This window comes from Chiloscyllium punctatum, chromosome 31 (genome assembly GCF_047496795.1).
Source record: "Chiloscyllium punctatum isolate Juve2018m chromosome 31, sChiPun1.3, whole genome shotgun sequence".
Taxonomy (NCBI): domain Eukaryota; kingdom Metazoa; phylum Chordata; class Chondrichthyes; order Orectolobiformes; family Hemiscylliidae; genus Chiloscyllium; species Chiloscyllium punctatum.
In genome coordinates this window covers 66,773,506-66,788,832 of record NC_092769.1, presented here as the reverse complement: position 1 = coordinate 66,788,832, position 15,327 = coordinate 66,773,506, and the positions used below count along the sequence as shown (strand labels likewise).

Genomic DNA, 15,327 nt, shown 5'->3' with positions numbered 1-15,327 from the left:
TCAAAGAGCTAGCACAGCGCAATGGGCCAAATGGTCTCCCTGTGTGCTGTAGATTTTATCGCCGATGTCGTAATGAGTTCCAAATTCTCACCATGCTCTGGGCTGTGATGAAGGCACATGACTTTATTTGCAACGTTGGGTTTTATTTTTGTGGCCATACTATGGCTTTAAATGGTATATTTTGATTTTGTGTTTTTTTTGAAGAGACATGTTAAGACAGAGGCGCCAAGCTATCTGTCTGAATCCAGTAAAGAGCTTGTGAGGCATTGTGACTTTTTGTTAGAGTTGGAACAATAGAAGCAGCCTGAATGGGTGTGGTCAAGCTCCCCCAAGCCAGGATATTTGGTTTTATTTTAGCAGGAGCAGCTGCTGGGGTCATGAAGCTGGGTTTGGAATCTACAGTACATCTGTTCCTGCTACTCTCTCTCAGAGTTTTCGCTTGATGTTTTTTCTCCTGGACTGGAGAATGCCTGTGAGACGATCTATTTTAATTAATTTCCTTTTGCCAAGGTGTGTTTATGGGATGTTACTATATTGGAACAGTTACTGTTTTGTGGTTAAGTGATCTATTATTCTGTTAAGTTTTCCAGTAGAATTAAATCATTCCAATTTCTTTTCTCTTTTGTGGTATTTTAACTATAGTGTATGAATAAAGTGTGGTTTACTTCATGACTGGTAGTTTAACCAATCGAATTGCATCTGAAACGCAATGCCTGGTGAAAACGTTATGGTCCAGGCTATCTCCTTAATATATCTTGAAGAGGTTTGGTAAAGTCCGTAACAATTTTAAAGTGGCCAGAGCCTCACAGAGCTTCCAGTTCGAATTGTATTTCCAAACTATGGTGTTAAGAAATAGACAATAGACAATAGACAATAGATGCAGGAGTAGGCCATTCTGCCCTTCGAGCCTGCACCGCCATTCAATATGATCATGGCTGATCATTCCTAATCAGTATCCTGTTCCAGCCTTATCTCCATACCCCTTGACTCCACTATCTTTAAGAGCTCTATCCAATTCTTTCTTAAATGAATCCAGAGACTGGGCCTCCACTGCCCTCTGGGGCAGAGCATTCCACACAGCCACCACTCTCTGGGTGAAGTAGTTTCTCCTCATCTCTGTCCTAAATGGTCTACCCCGTATTTTTAAGTTGTGTCCTCTGGTTCGGCATTCCCCCATCAACGGAAATATGTTCCCTCCTGCCAGAGTGTCCAGTCCTTTCATAATCCTATACGTTTCAATCAGATCCCCTCTCAGTCTTCTAAACTCAAGGGTATACAAGCCCAGTCGCTTCAGTTTTTCCGTGTAAGGCAATCCTGCCATTCCAGGAATTGACCTCGTGAACCTACGCTGCACTCCCTCAATAGCCAGAATGTCTTTCCTCAAATTTGGAGACCAGAACTGTACACAGTACTCCAGGTGTGGTCTCACCAGGGCCCTGTACAGCTGCAGAAGCACCTCTTTGCTTCTATACTCAATCCCTCTTGTTATGAAGGCCAGCATGCTATTAGCCTTCTTCACGACCTGCTGTACCTGCATGCTTGCCTTCATTGACTGGTGGACAAGAACACCCAGATCTCTCTGAACAGCCCCTTTACCTAATTTGATACCATTGAGGTAGTAATCTGCCTTCCTGTTCTTGCCACCAAAGTGGATAACCATACATTTATCCACATTAAACTGCATCTGCCATGCATCTGCCCACTCACCTAACTTGTCCAGGTCACCCGGTAATCCCCTAACATCCTCATCACATTTCACCCCACCACCTAGCTTTGTGTCATCAGCAAATTTGCTAATGTTATTGCTAACATTAGCAAATCTTCTATATCATTTACATATATTGTAAAAAGCTGCGGTCCCAGCACGGATCCCTGCGGTACCCCACTGGTCACTGCCTGCCATTCCGAAATGGACATTGATGTGTTTTAGTTTTGAGCTGAGAGAGGGGTACTGCATTGTCCGCAGGTTTGGTTACATACATCTAAATGTGATCTTTAAAACCTGAAGTGAATAGGTCAGTGCACTAGAAACAAGGGTAGAGGACAAAAAGAATACTATTATTGCCCAACAACAAGTTGGGAGACAGGAAGACTGAACTATCCACGAGCCTCATTGTGAGGTTTAAGATCCTGCAACTGACGAGTGTTGCTGTGCTCCTGATGCAATGTCTCGTTCTAGTTCTGTGACTGGGCTTTTACTGCTTATCATTCTGGGTTTCTAGGTCTCAGCTCCTGGACACAGTGACCTGTCTGTCTATGAAAACTGGATGAAGCATTCGAACCGAACAAGTGCTCTCCATGGCCTCATTCCAAAGTAAGCTCGCTCCTGGATATCTAACCAGAACCCCCATGATCTTAAGGAATTTGACACAGAACCTTGTTGTGGTAATAAAACTTCTCATCTGCCATTGCATTGGTGAGGTGAGAGAGACACCAAGGTCTAACACAACATCCAGGCACTTTGGGCGGCACGGTGGCACAGTGGTTAGCACTGCTGCTTCACAGCGCCAGAGACCCGGGTTCAAATCCCGCCTCGGGTGACTGACTGTGTGGAGTTTGCACGTTCTCCCCGAGTCTGTGTGGGTTTGCTCCGGTTTCCTCCCACAGTCCAAAGATGTGCAGGTCAGGTGAATTGGCCATGCTAAATTGCCCGTAGTGTTAGGTTAGGGGTATGGTGGGTTAGTGTGGACTTGTTGGGCCGAAGGGCCTGTTTCCACACTGTAAGTAATCTAATCTAACAGTGCAGGTATAATTAATTGATAGGAACGGAAGGGGGAATACCCATGTGGCAGAGGGTAGTGTAACAGTACAGAGCTAAAGAAAGACTGAATGAATGATAGGTAACAGAGCAGACGGGGAAGAAAAGCTGCCTCAAAAGACAAGGGGATTATTTATACCTTTTCAGTTCTGAAGGAATCATACCGAACCTGAAATAGCTAAGGGCGGCACAGTGGCTCAGTGGTTAGTACTGCTGCCTCACAGCACCAGGGCCTCAGGTTTGATTCTGGCCTCGGGCGACTGTCTGTGTGGAGTTTGCACATTCTCCCCGTGTCTGCGTGGGTTTCCTCCGGGTGCTCTGGTTTGCTCCCACAATCCAAAGATGTGCAGGTTAGGATGGATTGGCCGTGCTAAATTGCCTGTAGTGTTAGGTGCATTAGTCAGATTGGGTGGGTTACTCTCCGGAGGGTCAGTGTGGACTTGTTGGGCCAAAGGGCCTGTTCCCACATCGTAGGGAATCTAATCTAATCCAACTGTTACTTGCTCCACAGATGCTGTCAGACCTGCTGAGATTCTCCAGGGTCATTATTCCCTTATTAACACAGAAAGGTGGTAGCATTGAGGTAAAGTCATTGAACTGGTGAACCAGGGGGGGCCACAAAAGTTACCACATAACTCAAGAAGTGGAGAGGATTTTAAACGAAATAGGGGAACAAGGAACCAAATTTGGGAAAGTGTGGTAAATCAAAAAGTGGAATCCAGGCCAAAGAGAAAGGAACTAAAACAGGAAATGATAAACAGATTGTGGCAGGGAAGGATAGAGAGATACATCAGCAGATGAGGTTAGAATTTATCAACAGAATAAAAGGATAAATTAAAGGATCTAAATCTAAATGCAGATCGCTTTTGAAACAACAGATAAACAGAGGTGGAAATAGAAATGAAGAAGTATGATCCAGTAGCAGTTATAGACAAATGGCTGCAGGATAATATGGTTTGGGTCCAGAATCTTGAAGGGCACTTTAGGAATGAAAGGAAAGTAGGAAAAGGTGAAGAGGTGGCTCTGTTCACTAACGATGGCACAAGCATAATAAAGCAGTATGCCCTAAGTTCGGGAAATTCAGTTTGTGTTAACAGTAGATAGAAATGATAAAGACAAGATGTCACCTGTGGAAGTGGTTCAATGCCTTCCCACCCCCAGTAACGACACAGTAAGGTGGGGCATAAAGGAAGTAGTGATGAAAGCAGGTCAGAAAGGCACAGTGATAATCATGGAAAATCTTAACCTACATGTTGACTGGAACAGGGAGGGCAAGGTAAAGGTAGCCAAGATGAGGAGCTCATAGAATGTTCTCAGGATAGCTTCTGGAGCCAACGGTACGACTGGTATTGTGCAATGAATTAATGATCTCACATTGAAGGTCGCAATGACAAAATGTTGTTGAATTTTATATTTAGTTTGAGGAAAAGTGGACAGCTTATACTGAAGCTGGGTATGGTGCTGGTGAGGCCACACCTGGAGGACTGTGTACAATTTTGGTCTCCTTACTTGAGAAAGAATGTGCTGAGGCTGGAAAGGGATGCTGGGTGATTCTAGAGTTGAGGGAGTTGGCTTATGAGGAGAGACTGAGTAGACTGGGACTATACTCGTTGGAATTTAAAAGAATGAGGGGGATCTCATAGAAACATATAAAATTATGAAGGGAATAGATAAGACAGCAGCAGGGAGGTTGTTACCACTAATGGGTGAAACCAGAACGAGGGGCAAAGACTCAAAATAAGGGGGAGCAGATTTAGGACTGAGTTGAGGAGGAACTTCACCCAAAAGGTTGTGAATCTGTGGAATTCCCTGCCCGGTGAAGCTATTGAGGCTGCCTCATTGAATGTTTTTAAGGCAAAGGTAGATGGATTTTTGAACAGTAAAGGAATTCAGGGTTATGGTGTGTAGGCAGGTAAGTGGAGCTGAGTTCATGAAAAGATCAGCCATGCTCTTATTGAAGGGCGGTAGAATGGCTCAGTGGTTAGCACTACTGCCTCACATCTCCAGGCAACCATCTGTGTGGAATTCGCATGTTCTCCCCATGTCTGTGTGGGTTTCCTCTGGGTGCTCAGGTATTCCTCCCACAATCCAAAGATGTACAGGTTAGGGTGGATTGGCCATGCTAAATTGTCCGATAGTGCCCAGGGATGTGCAGGTTAGGGTGGATTGGCCGTGCTAAATTGTCCCATAGTGCCCAGGGATGTGCAGGTTAGGGTGGATTGGCCGTGCTAAATTGTCCCATAGTGCCCAGGGATGTGCAGGTTAGGGTGGATTGGCCGTGCTAAATTGTCCCATAGTGCCCAGGGATGTGCAGGTTAGGGTGGATTGGCCGTGCTAAATTGTCCCATTGTGCCCAGGGATGTGCAGGTTAGGGTGGATTGGCCGTGCTAAATTGTCCCATTGTGCCCAGGGATGTGCAGGTTAGGGTGGATTGGCCGTGCTAAATTGTCCCATAGTGCCCAGGGATGTGCAGGTTAGGGTGGATTGGCCATGCTAAATTGTCCCATTGTGCCCAGGGATGTGCAGGTTAGGGTGGATTGGCCGTGCTAAATTGTCCCATTGTGCCCAGGGATGTGCAGGTTAGGGTGGATTGGCCATGCTAAATTGTCCCATAGTGCCCAGGGATGTGCAGGTTAGGGTGGATAGGCCGTGCTGAATTGTCCCATAGTGCCCAGGGATGTGCAGGTTAGGGTGGATTGACCGTGCTAAATTGTCCCATAGTGCCCAGGGATGTGCAGGTTAGGGTGGATTGGCCGTGCTGAATTGTCCCATAGTGCCCAGGGATGTGCAGGTTAGGGTGGATTGGCCGTGCTAAATTGTCCCATAGTGCCCAGGGATGTGCAGGTTAGGGTGGATTGGCCGTGCTAAATTGTCCCATTGTGCCCAGGGATGTGCAGGTTAGGGTGGATTGGCCGTGCTAAATTGTCCCATTGTGCCCAGGGATGTGCAGGTTAGGGTGGATTGGCCGTGCTAAATTGTCCCATTGTGCCCAGGGATGTGCAGGTTAGGGTGGATTGGCCGTGCTAAATTGTCCCATTGTGCCCAGGGATGTGCAGGTTAGGGTGGATTGGCCGTGCTAAATTGTCCCATAGTGCCCAGGGATGTGCAGGTTAGGGTGAATTGGCCGTGCTAAATTGTCCCATAGTGCCCAGGGATGTGCAGGTTAGGGTGGATTGGCCGTGCTAAATTGTCCCATAGTGCCCAGGGATGTGCAGGTTAGGGTGGATTGGTCGTGCTAAATTGTCCCATAGTGCCCAGGGATGTGCAGGTTAGGGTGGATTGGCCGTGCTAAATTGTCCCATAGTGCACAGGGATGTGCAGGTTAGGGTGGATTGGCCGTGCTAAATTGTCCCATAGTGCCCAGGGATGTGTAGGTTAGGGTGGATTGGCCGTGCTAAATTGTCCCATAGTGCCCAGGGATGTGTAGGTTAGGGTGGATTGGCCGTGCTAAATTGTCCCATAGTGCCCAGGGATGTGTAGGTTAGGGTGGATTGGCCGTGCTAAATTGTCCCATAGTGCCCAGGGATGTGTAGGTTAGGGTGGATTGGCCGTGCTAAATTGTCCCATAGTGACCAGGGATGTGTAGGTTAGGGTGGATTGGCCGTGCTAAATCGTCCCATAGTGTCCAGGGATGTGTAGGTTAGGGTGGATTAGCTGTGCTAAATTGTCCCATAGTGTAGGTGAGGTGCGTTAGCCATGGGAAATTACAGGGTTAAAGGGACAGGGAAGGGGGACAAGTCTGGATGGGATGCTCTTTGGAGAGTTCTGTATGGACCCATTGGGCTGAATGGTCTGTTTTCACACTGTAGGGATTCTATGGCAGAGCAGGCTCGACAGGCCAAATGGCCTACTCCTGCTCCTGTTTCTTACATAGAGCATAGATAGAACATAGAACAGTACAGCACAGAACAGGCCCTTCAGCCCACAATGTTGTGCTGACCATTGATCCTCATGTATGCAACCTCAAATTTCTGTGACCACATGCATGTCCAGCAGTCTCTTAAATGTCTCCAATGACCTTCCTTCTACAACTGCTGCTGGCAACGCATTCCATGCTCTCACAACTCTCTGCGTAAAGAACCCGCCTCTGACATCCCCTCTATACTTTCCTCTTGTGTTCTTAGAAAAGAGTCGGCCCACGACCCACATCAAATAATTCAAATAAGCGGAATTATGAGGACGTGGAAACCGTCGGAAGTGAGTTGTCAAATTAGGTTAAAGGATGGGCCAGTAGAGATTTTAGGGGATATTTCAGAATAGACTGATTCCAATGAGTTAGAACATTTATGAGCAATGGACTTGGCATCCATGGTATAATCATTACCTAGAAATATTAAAGGTGGTATCAAATGTTTCAAAAAAAGAATGTAATTTTGCAAAGATATGTGGAAGGTTAGAAGACTTGTAGAAAATGTTAGAGAAAAAGCAAGAATGACCAAAATTGGAATCTACAGTCCTTTTAGCCTAACATTTTCCTTATGACAGATGTTATAAACTATTATTAAAGAAGCTCTGTCTGGCACATGGATAAGTTCAAGGTGATCAGGCAGCTTCAAAATGGTTTTGTGAATAGAAAATCATTTTGCCCAAGGTATTGCAGTTCTTTGAGGGGGTAACATGTGTTGTGGATGTACTGCACTTGGATTTCCAAAAGGCATTTGTTAAACTGAGACATCAACGATGACGAAGAAAATGAGAGTTCATGGTAATATATTGGCATTGATAGAAGATTGGCTGGCTGACAGAAAGCAGATTGGCAAGTTTGAAAAATGTCCATACAACAGAGGAGGAAATGTTGGATCTGTTGAAATGCATAAAAGTGGATAAATCCTCTGGACCAGATCAGGTGTACCGTAGAGCTCTGCGGGAAGTGAGGGAAGTGATTACTGGGCCTCTTACTGAGCTATTTGTAGCATCAATAGTCACAGGTGAGGTGCCAGAAGACTGGAGGTTGGCTAATGTGGTGCCACTGGTTAAGAAAGTTGGTAAGAACAAACCAGGGAACTAGAGACCACTGAGTCTGAGTCGGTGGTGGGCAAGTTGTTGGAGGGAATCCTGAGGGACAGGATGTACATGTATTTGGAAAGGCAAGGACTGATTACAGATAGTAAGTATGGCTTTGTGCGTGGGAAATCATGTCTCACAAACTTGATTGAGTTTTTTGAAGAAGTAACAAAGAAGATTGATGAGGGCAGAGCAGTAGATGTGATCTATATGGACTTCAGTAAGGATTTCAACAAGGTTCCCCATGGGAGACTGATTAGCAAGGTTAGATCTCATGGAATACAGGGAGAACTAGCCATTTGGATACAGAACTGGCTCAAAGGTAGAAGACAGAGGGTGGTGGTGGAGAGTTGTTTCTCAGACTGGAGGCCTGTGGCCAGTGGAGTGCCACAAGGATCGGTGCTGAGTCCACTACTTTTCATCATTTTATATAAATGATTTGGATGCGAGCATAAGAGGTACAGTTAGTAATTTTGCAGATGACACTAAAATTGGAGGTGTAGTGGACAGCGAAGAAGGTTACCTCAGACTACAGTGGGATGTTGACCAGATGGGCCAATGGGCTGAGAAGTAGCAGATGGAGTTTAATTCAGATAAATGCGAGGTGCTGCATTTTGGGAAAGCAACTCTTAGCAGGACTTATACACTTAATGGTAAGGTCCTAGGGAGTGTTGCTGAACAAAGAGACCTTGGAGTGCAGGTTCATAGCTCCTTGAAAGTGGAGTTGCAGGAAGATAGGATAGTGGAGAAGGCATTTAGTATGCTTTCTTTTATTGGTCAGAGTATTGAATACAGGAGTTGGGAGGTCATGTTGCAGCTGTACAGGACATTGGTTAGGCCACTGTCGGAATATTGTGTGCAATTCTGGTCTCTGTCCTATTGGAAAGATGTTGTGAAACTTGAAAGGGTTCAGAAAAGATTTACAAGGATGTTGCCAGGCTTGGAGAGTTTGAACTATCGGGACAGGCTGAACAGGCTGGGGCTACTTTCCCTTGAGCGTCAGAGGCTGAGGGGTGACTTTATAGAGGTTTGTAAAATCATGAGGGGCATGGATAGGATAAATAGACAAGGTCTTTTCCCTGGGGTGGGGGAGTCCAGAACTAGAGGGCATAGGTTTAGGGTGAGAGGGGAAAGATTTAAAAGAGACCTAAGGGGCAACTTTTTCATGCAGAGGGTGGTACGTGTATGGAATGAGCTGCCAGAGGATGTGGTGGAGGCTGGTACAATTGCAACATTTAAGAGGCATTTGGATGGGTATATGAATAGGAAGGGTTTGGGGGGATGTGGGCCAGGTGCTGGCAGGTGGCACTAGATTAAGTTGGGATAGCTGGTCGGCATGGACAGGTTGGACCGAAGGGTCTGTTTCCATGCTGTACATCTCGATGACTCTGTGTAATGTGTGATGTGCCACAGGGATCGCTGCTAGAGCCTCAACTGTTCACAATTTACACAAATGATCTCGATGAAGAAACAGAAAGCACGGTTGCCAAATTTGCTGATCACACAAGGATAGGTACGAAAGTAAGTTGTGAAGCGAGGTTAAGTGAATGGGCAAAGATCTGGCAAATGGAGTATAATGTGGGAATATGTGAAGTTGTACGTTTTTGAAAGGCAGAATGAAAACAAAGTATGTCAGTTCTTAGATACCGAGAGATCTGGGTGTACTCGTGCAAGTACAACAAATAACAAGGGAAACTAATAGAATGGTATCCCTTATTGTGAAGGAAGCTGAATGTAATTGTTACTGTCAGCCAGCTGGACTTCACAGAATGAGTGTTCTCCAATTGGTGAAATCAGGGAGCCCCGGCTGACAGATAAAAAGGGTGAATGTCAGGGATATTGGAGCTCTCTGAATACCTGGCTTAGTGAGAGGCAGTGCTATTGTCAAAGGCTATGCATTTGTAAATAAAGGTTATGGGATACCAGCCTGTGAAGAGTTTCAAGGCACTACTGAAACCATATCTAGCTAACTGCGTAGAGTAGTGGTCTCCTTATTTAAAGAAGGATGGAAATGTGTTCCAAACAGCTCAGAGAAAGTTTACCAGCCTAATGTCTGGAACGGATGAGTTTTCTTTTGAGGAGTGGTTGGACAGGCTGAACTTGTATCTTCTGACTGTTAGATGAGCTAGAGGTGACTCGATTCGGCATATAAGATCCTGAGGGGTTTGGACAGGGTGAATGTGGAGAGGATGTTTCCTCTTGTAGGAGATTCTAGAAATAGGGTTGGCAACATCTATGGAGGAAGCAATCGAGTAGACTTTCTGATTCCAGTATCATATCGGACTGGTAGCGTTAAATCTGTTTCTCTCTCTCTCCACACATGCTGCCAGACCTGCTGAGTTCCTCCAGCATTCTCTCTGTCTTTCATATTTCCAGCGGCCCCAGTATTTTGCTTCTGCTAGAACTTGGATGACGTGTTGAAAAACCTCATTGAAAACAGGGAAGAGGCAAAACCATAATCTGTGTGGGGAGACCTTCAAACACTCTTCCTCAAAAGGCAGTAGAAATAGAGTCCTCGAACATTTCAAAATCAGAGGTGGATATATTCTTGTTAAGCAAGGGGAATGAAAGGTTTGCAGTTTTAAACCCAGCGGTTGGTCCTTCTAAGATATTCACTGTTTCTTCACAGCTTGGGGAGTCTGGGAGCAGGAAGTGACTATGCACCCTTCTTCCATTACCTTGGGATCAGCTCCATGGACATTGCTTACACATACGACAAGGTAGGAGAAGCATCTTCTGTGTCCAGGTGAGCAGAGATTCTCAACTGAGGGCCAGGTGCTGGGTGTGTTACTGAGGCCTGGCTTGTTGGTCAGCTTGATACCTGGATATAACTCTGGGGCTCTGAAGGTGTGGATGGTGCAGCCAAAGTCATGTTGTACAATATTGTTTGTAGGCACAGGCAAGTGTGTTTGGTATTTCTGTGTACATGCTTTGGTAATTATATTCATTGGGACCATCCAAGTGTGTGCTTGTTAATTATTTGTTCTTATGTTCCAAGTGCCAGGGTGCATTTATGTGTGTGTCATTGTGGATGTGTGTTATTGTAGGTGTTTCTCTATTCTGTTTCAGGAAGTATCGCTGTATTGTCAATGTGGGAGTGTTTTGGTGTAAGTCAGTCTATATGTTGTTGCTTTGGTGTGTGTGGTGTGGTTTTTTTTTTGTCCAGTGGCTGTTTCTACATATGCATATGCTGCAGTCAATTTCACTAACTTCTGCTGTCTCTGTTCCCACAACAGACAAAAACAAAAGCTCGAATCTACCCTGCTTACCACACAGGCTACGATACTTTCGATTATGCTTCTCGTTTCATTGATCCAGGTGTGTGTGACCTGTCCAAGTGCTGAATCCACCCCGACATTCAGGGGCTCAGAGCACAGGCAACAGGTGGTCAGGACTTGGGGCAACTTTGGGTGCATCCCAGCCTAGCCATTTACTGTCACAGAAACAATGTAGGAAAGAAATGGGATCAGTACTTAGGGAGTGCCATACTGCCAAGGAATGCTATACTGTCGGAGAGTCAGTACTGAGGGAGTGCTGCACTGCCGGAGGGTCAGTACTGAGGGAGCGCCACACTGTCGGAGGGTCAGTACTGAGGGAGTGCTGCACTGTCAGAGGGTCAGTACTGAGGGAGTGCCACACTGTCAGAGGGTCAGTACTGAGGGAGCGCCGCACTGTCGGAGGGTCATTACTGAGGAAGCGCCGCACTGTTGGAGGGTCAGTACTGAAGAAGTGGGCACTGTCGGAGGGTCAGTACTGAGGGAGTGCCGCACTATCGGCGGGTAGGTACTGAGGGAGTGCCGCACTGTCGGAGGGTCAGTACTGAAGGAGTGCCGCACTGTCAGAGGGTCAGTACTGAGGAAGCGCCGCACTGTCGGACGGTCAGTACTGAGGGAGTGCCACACTGTCAGAGGGTCAGTACTGAGGGAGCACCGCACTGTCGGAGGGTCAGTACTGAGGGAGTGCCGCACTGTTGGAGGGTCAGTGCTGAGGGAGTGCTGCACTGTCGGAGGGTCAGTACTGAGGGAGTGCCGCACTGTCGGAGGGTCAGTACTGAGGGAGTGCCGCACTGTCAGAGGGTCAGTACTGAGGGAGCGCCACACTGTCAGAGGGTCAGTACTGAGGGAGTGCCACACTGTCGGAGGGTCAGTACTGAGGGAGTGCCGCACTGTCGGAGGGTCAGTACTGAGGGAGTGCCGCACTGTCGGAGGGTCAGTACTGAGGAAGCGCCGCACTGTCGGACGGTCAGTACTGAGGGAGTGCCACACTGTCAGAGGGTCAATACTGAGGGAGCACCACACTGTCGGAGGGTCAGTACTGAGGGAGTGCCACACTGTCGGAGGGTCAGTACTGAGGGAGCACCGTACTGTCGGAGGGTCAGTACTGAGGGAATGCTGTGCTGCCAGAGGGTTAGTACTGAGGGAGCGCTGCATTGTCGAAGGATCAGTGCTGAGGGAGTGCCGCACTGTTAGAGGGTCAGTATTTAAGTGATATGTCTAAATGACTTGGATGAAAGTGTGGATGGGTGGGTTACTAAGTTTGCTGGCTTGGTCAAGTTGTGGATGGTGTAGAAGGTTGGCAAAGATACAGCGGGATAGGGATCAGTTGTAGATATGGGTGGAGAAATGGCAGGTGGAGTTTAATCTGGCTAAGTGTGAGGTGCTGAACTTGGGGAGATCAAATATTAAGGAAAAGTATACAGTTAATGACAAGACCCTGAACAGCATTGATGTACAGAGGGATCTTGGGGTTCAAGTCCATAGCTCCCTGAAAGTGGCCCCGTGAGTAGATAGGGTGGTAAAGAAGGCGTTTGGCATGCTTTCCTTTATTGGTCGGGGAATTGAGTACAAGAGTCAGGATGTCATGTTGCAGTTGTATAAGACTTTGGTTAGGCCAGACTTACAGTATTGCATTCAATTCTGGTCACCACATTACAGGAAGGATGTGGAGGCTTTGGAGAGGGTGCAGAACAGGTTTACCGGGATGCTGCCTGCCTGGATTGGAGGGTATGAACTGTAAGGAGAGGCTGGAAAAACTCAGGGTGGTTTCTCTGGAGCAGCGGAGGCCGAGGGGAGGCTTGATAGAAGTCTGTAAAATTATGAGATGCATAGATAGGGTTGATGGTCTTTTTCCAGAGTTGAAATGGGAATGTATTTAAGGTGAGGGGGGTGGGGGGAGTTCAAAGGGGATGCGAGGGGCAAGGATTTTATATAGAGAGTGGTAGGAGTCTGCCGGGGGGTGGTGGAGGTAGATATGATAGGGGTGTTTAAGAGACTTTTAGGTGAGCACATGAATATGGAAGGAACAGAGGGATATGGACTAAGGGAGGGCGGAAGGGATGAGTTGAATTTGGCATCATGTTCAGCACAACATGGTGAGCTGAAGGGCCCGTTTCGGTGCTGTATTGCTCTATGATCTAAGTGCCAAATGGAGACTTTTTCTTTCAACCAGTGTTGCCCTTGAATGGTGTCTGTGATTTGGAAGTTGTGGTGGATTGTCTATATCTTCCCCTGAGGGGTAATTGATGACAGTGTGGTAACAGCATCATATACAGAGTTTGCCATTCCAGTGAGGCCAGCAAGCACCATGGAGCTAAGACGTAGTCTCCGATCTCTCAGCCCCTTTTCCTGGGCACTTCAGTCTGCTGGCAGCGTGTTCTGCTCCCAAACATTGGGGTACTCCTTTTTATTTACCTGGCCTCCTCACCGCCCAGGCTCATCCTCTGACTTTTCCACCTTTCAGGTTTCGCCAGCCACCAGACAGTGGGTAGGACAGCAGGCAATGTGTTAATGCGGCTGGCTGACAGTGTCGTCCTCCCTCTCAATATCAGAGACTACAGCGAGGCCATCGACCAGCTCTACAACACAGCAGAGAGGGACTTCGCTCCAGAGCTCCTGAAGCAGAATATCTCCCTGGGTTAGTATGAGTACGAGGGGACACATACCAAATGGCCACAGAGTCATACCTCCAGCTAGTCCCCTCATGTACTCACCAAGTCACAGCCCAGTTGATCACTCACTTGTGCTGGTCCTGGGATGTGACTCTGAACTTGGGGCACACAAACGTACCAGTTAGGAGCTGAATTTGGCCACTTGGCTCAGTCATTCAATGAGATCAGAAGATCGCCACATTCCCGCTCACTCTAAATAACCTTCCCATCGCTCCTTCTCACAAATCTGTCTGTGTCTCTCAAAAGGCTCTGCTTCCTCTGCCTTTTGAGGAAAAGTGTTCCGTAGGTGAGCTCTTATTTTGAAAGTGACCGCTAGTTCTGGATTTTTCTCCAAGAGGAAATATCCTCTCCTATCCACACGGTCAAGACCCCTCAGGATCGTATATGTTTCAATCAAGTCAGCTCTTACTTGTCCAAACCCCAGTGGATATCAGCCCAACCTTTCCACATAAGGTAGGCGAAAGTGAGGACTGCGGATGCTGGAGATCAGGGTCAAGATTAGAGTGGTGCTGGAAAAGCACAGCAGCTCAGGCAGCATCCAAGAAGCAGGAAAACCGACATTTTGGGGAGGAGCCCTTCATTAGGAAGGATGAGGAACTCTTTCGTCTTAAGATAACCCACCTAGTCCAGGAATTATTCTGGTAAACTTTCTCAGAACTGAAGGTCTGTGCGCAGTATTCCAGATGCAGTCTCACAAGTGCCCTGTATAATACCGTAACTAAAATAACTCCACACAGGCTGGTATCCCATCACAAGGTCACCCTTTGTTTACATCTGGAGAGACCTTGACACTGATCCAGCTCCCTCAGAGCCAGCTCTCAGAGTGAGCAGGATGTTCTGATCCTTCTGTTTATTTTTTTGTTGTTGTGAATGGAACCCTTGACACTCCTGGTTGTTTATTTTTTTTTCTCTTATCGTTTTTTTTTTCTTTTTTTAAATTTTTTTTTATTTACCCCCCCACAACAGGCTCTGAACCCATCAATGCCCCCTGCATCACCGAACATGCCAAGAAAACCAGTTCTGGCTTACCACATTGCCGCAGCCGTAGCTTAACATCTCTGATCCCATAGTAAAGGATGTGGGCTTTGTACACAAAGTTCCTTTTCGCTGCCCCCCCCCCGCCCCGACTTCACTGGCTTCCTCTACCGCGGTGCCATGGTCAGTTAGCTCATTCACCCTGAAGTTTCCAGTCGCGCCCAAACAGGTCGGAAGATCCTCCAGCCTGTTTGTTAACGGGGCGATGTACTAACCTCGCACCGTCTCAGGTCGCCATTTCACAACTCCTTCTGTTTTCCAGATCCTCTACGTTCTGCCGTAAAGAAGCTAAAGGAAGCTGCTGGGGGTCTTCACACTCGAATATCTGAGCTGAGGGATCGGCAAGTAAGGTGGGTGCCCTCCGCCCTTTGACCTTTCAGATCTTGATTTATACCTGACCTCTGAACCCAACTAGGCAGGATCCATGTCCAGCAGCTGGTGTCAAACTGGGCGGGGGGAGGTAGAGAGCAGGCAGTGATGATGTTCAGAAAGTAGGAGCAAGACAAGGCCATTCAGCCTTTCAAGCCTGTTCTACCATTCAGTAGGATCATCCAAATAGGTCCCTTGTTCTCACTCTCTGCCC

At 47.2% G+C, this 15,327-nt stretch overlaps 1 protein-coding gene across 1 annotated transcript in view; it reads left to right on the top strand.

The window, feature by feature from the left end:
- The window catches only part of naaladl1 (N-acetylated alpha-linked acidic dipeptidase like 1), a 52,609-nt gene that overhangs the window by 30,272 nt on the left and 7,010 nt on the right, over window positions 1–15,327 (top strand). Inside the window, exons 13-17 of the mRNA XM_072551236.1 lie at window positions 2,223–2,314; window positions 10,392–10,482; window positions 10,999–11,080; window positions 13,502–13,675; window positions 15,007–15,094. Coding sequence (XP_072407337.1) covers window positions 2,223–2,314; window positions 10,392–10,482; window positions 10,999–11,080; window positions 13,502–13,675; window positions 15,007–15,094 — 527 coding nt within the window. The remainder of the gene's footprint in view (window positions 1–2,222; window positions 2,315–10,391; window positions 10,483–10,998; window positions 11,081–13,501; window positions 13,676–15,006; window positions 15,095–15,327) is intronic.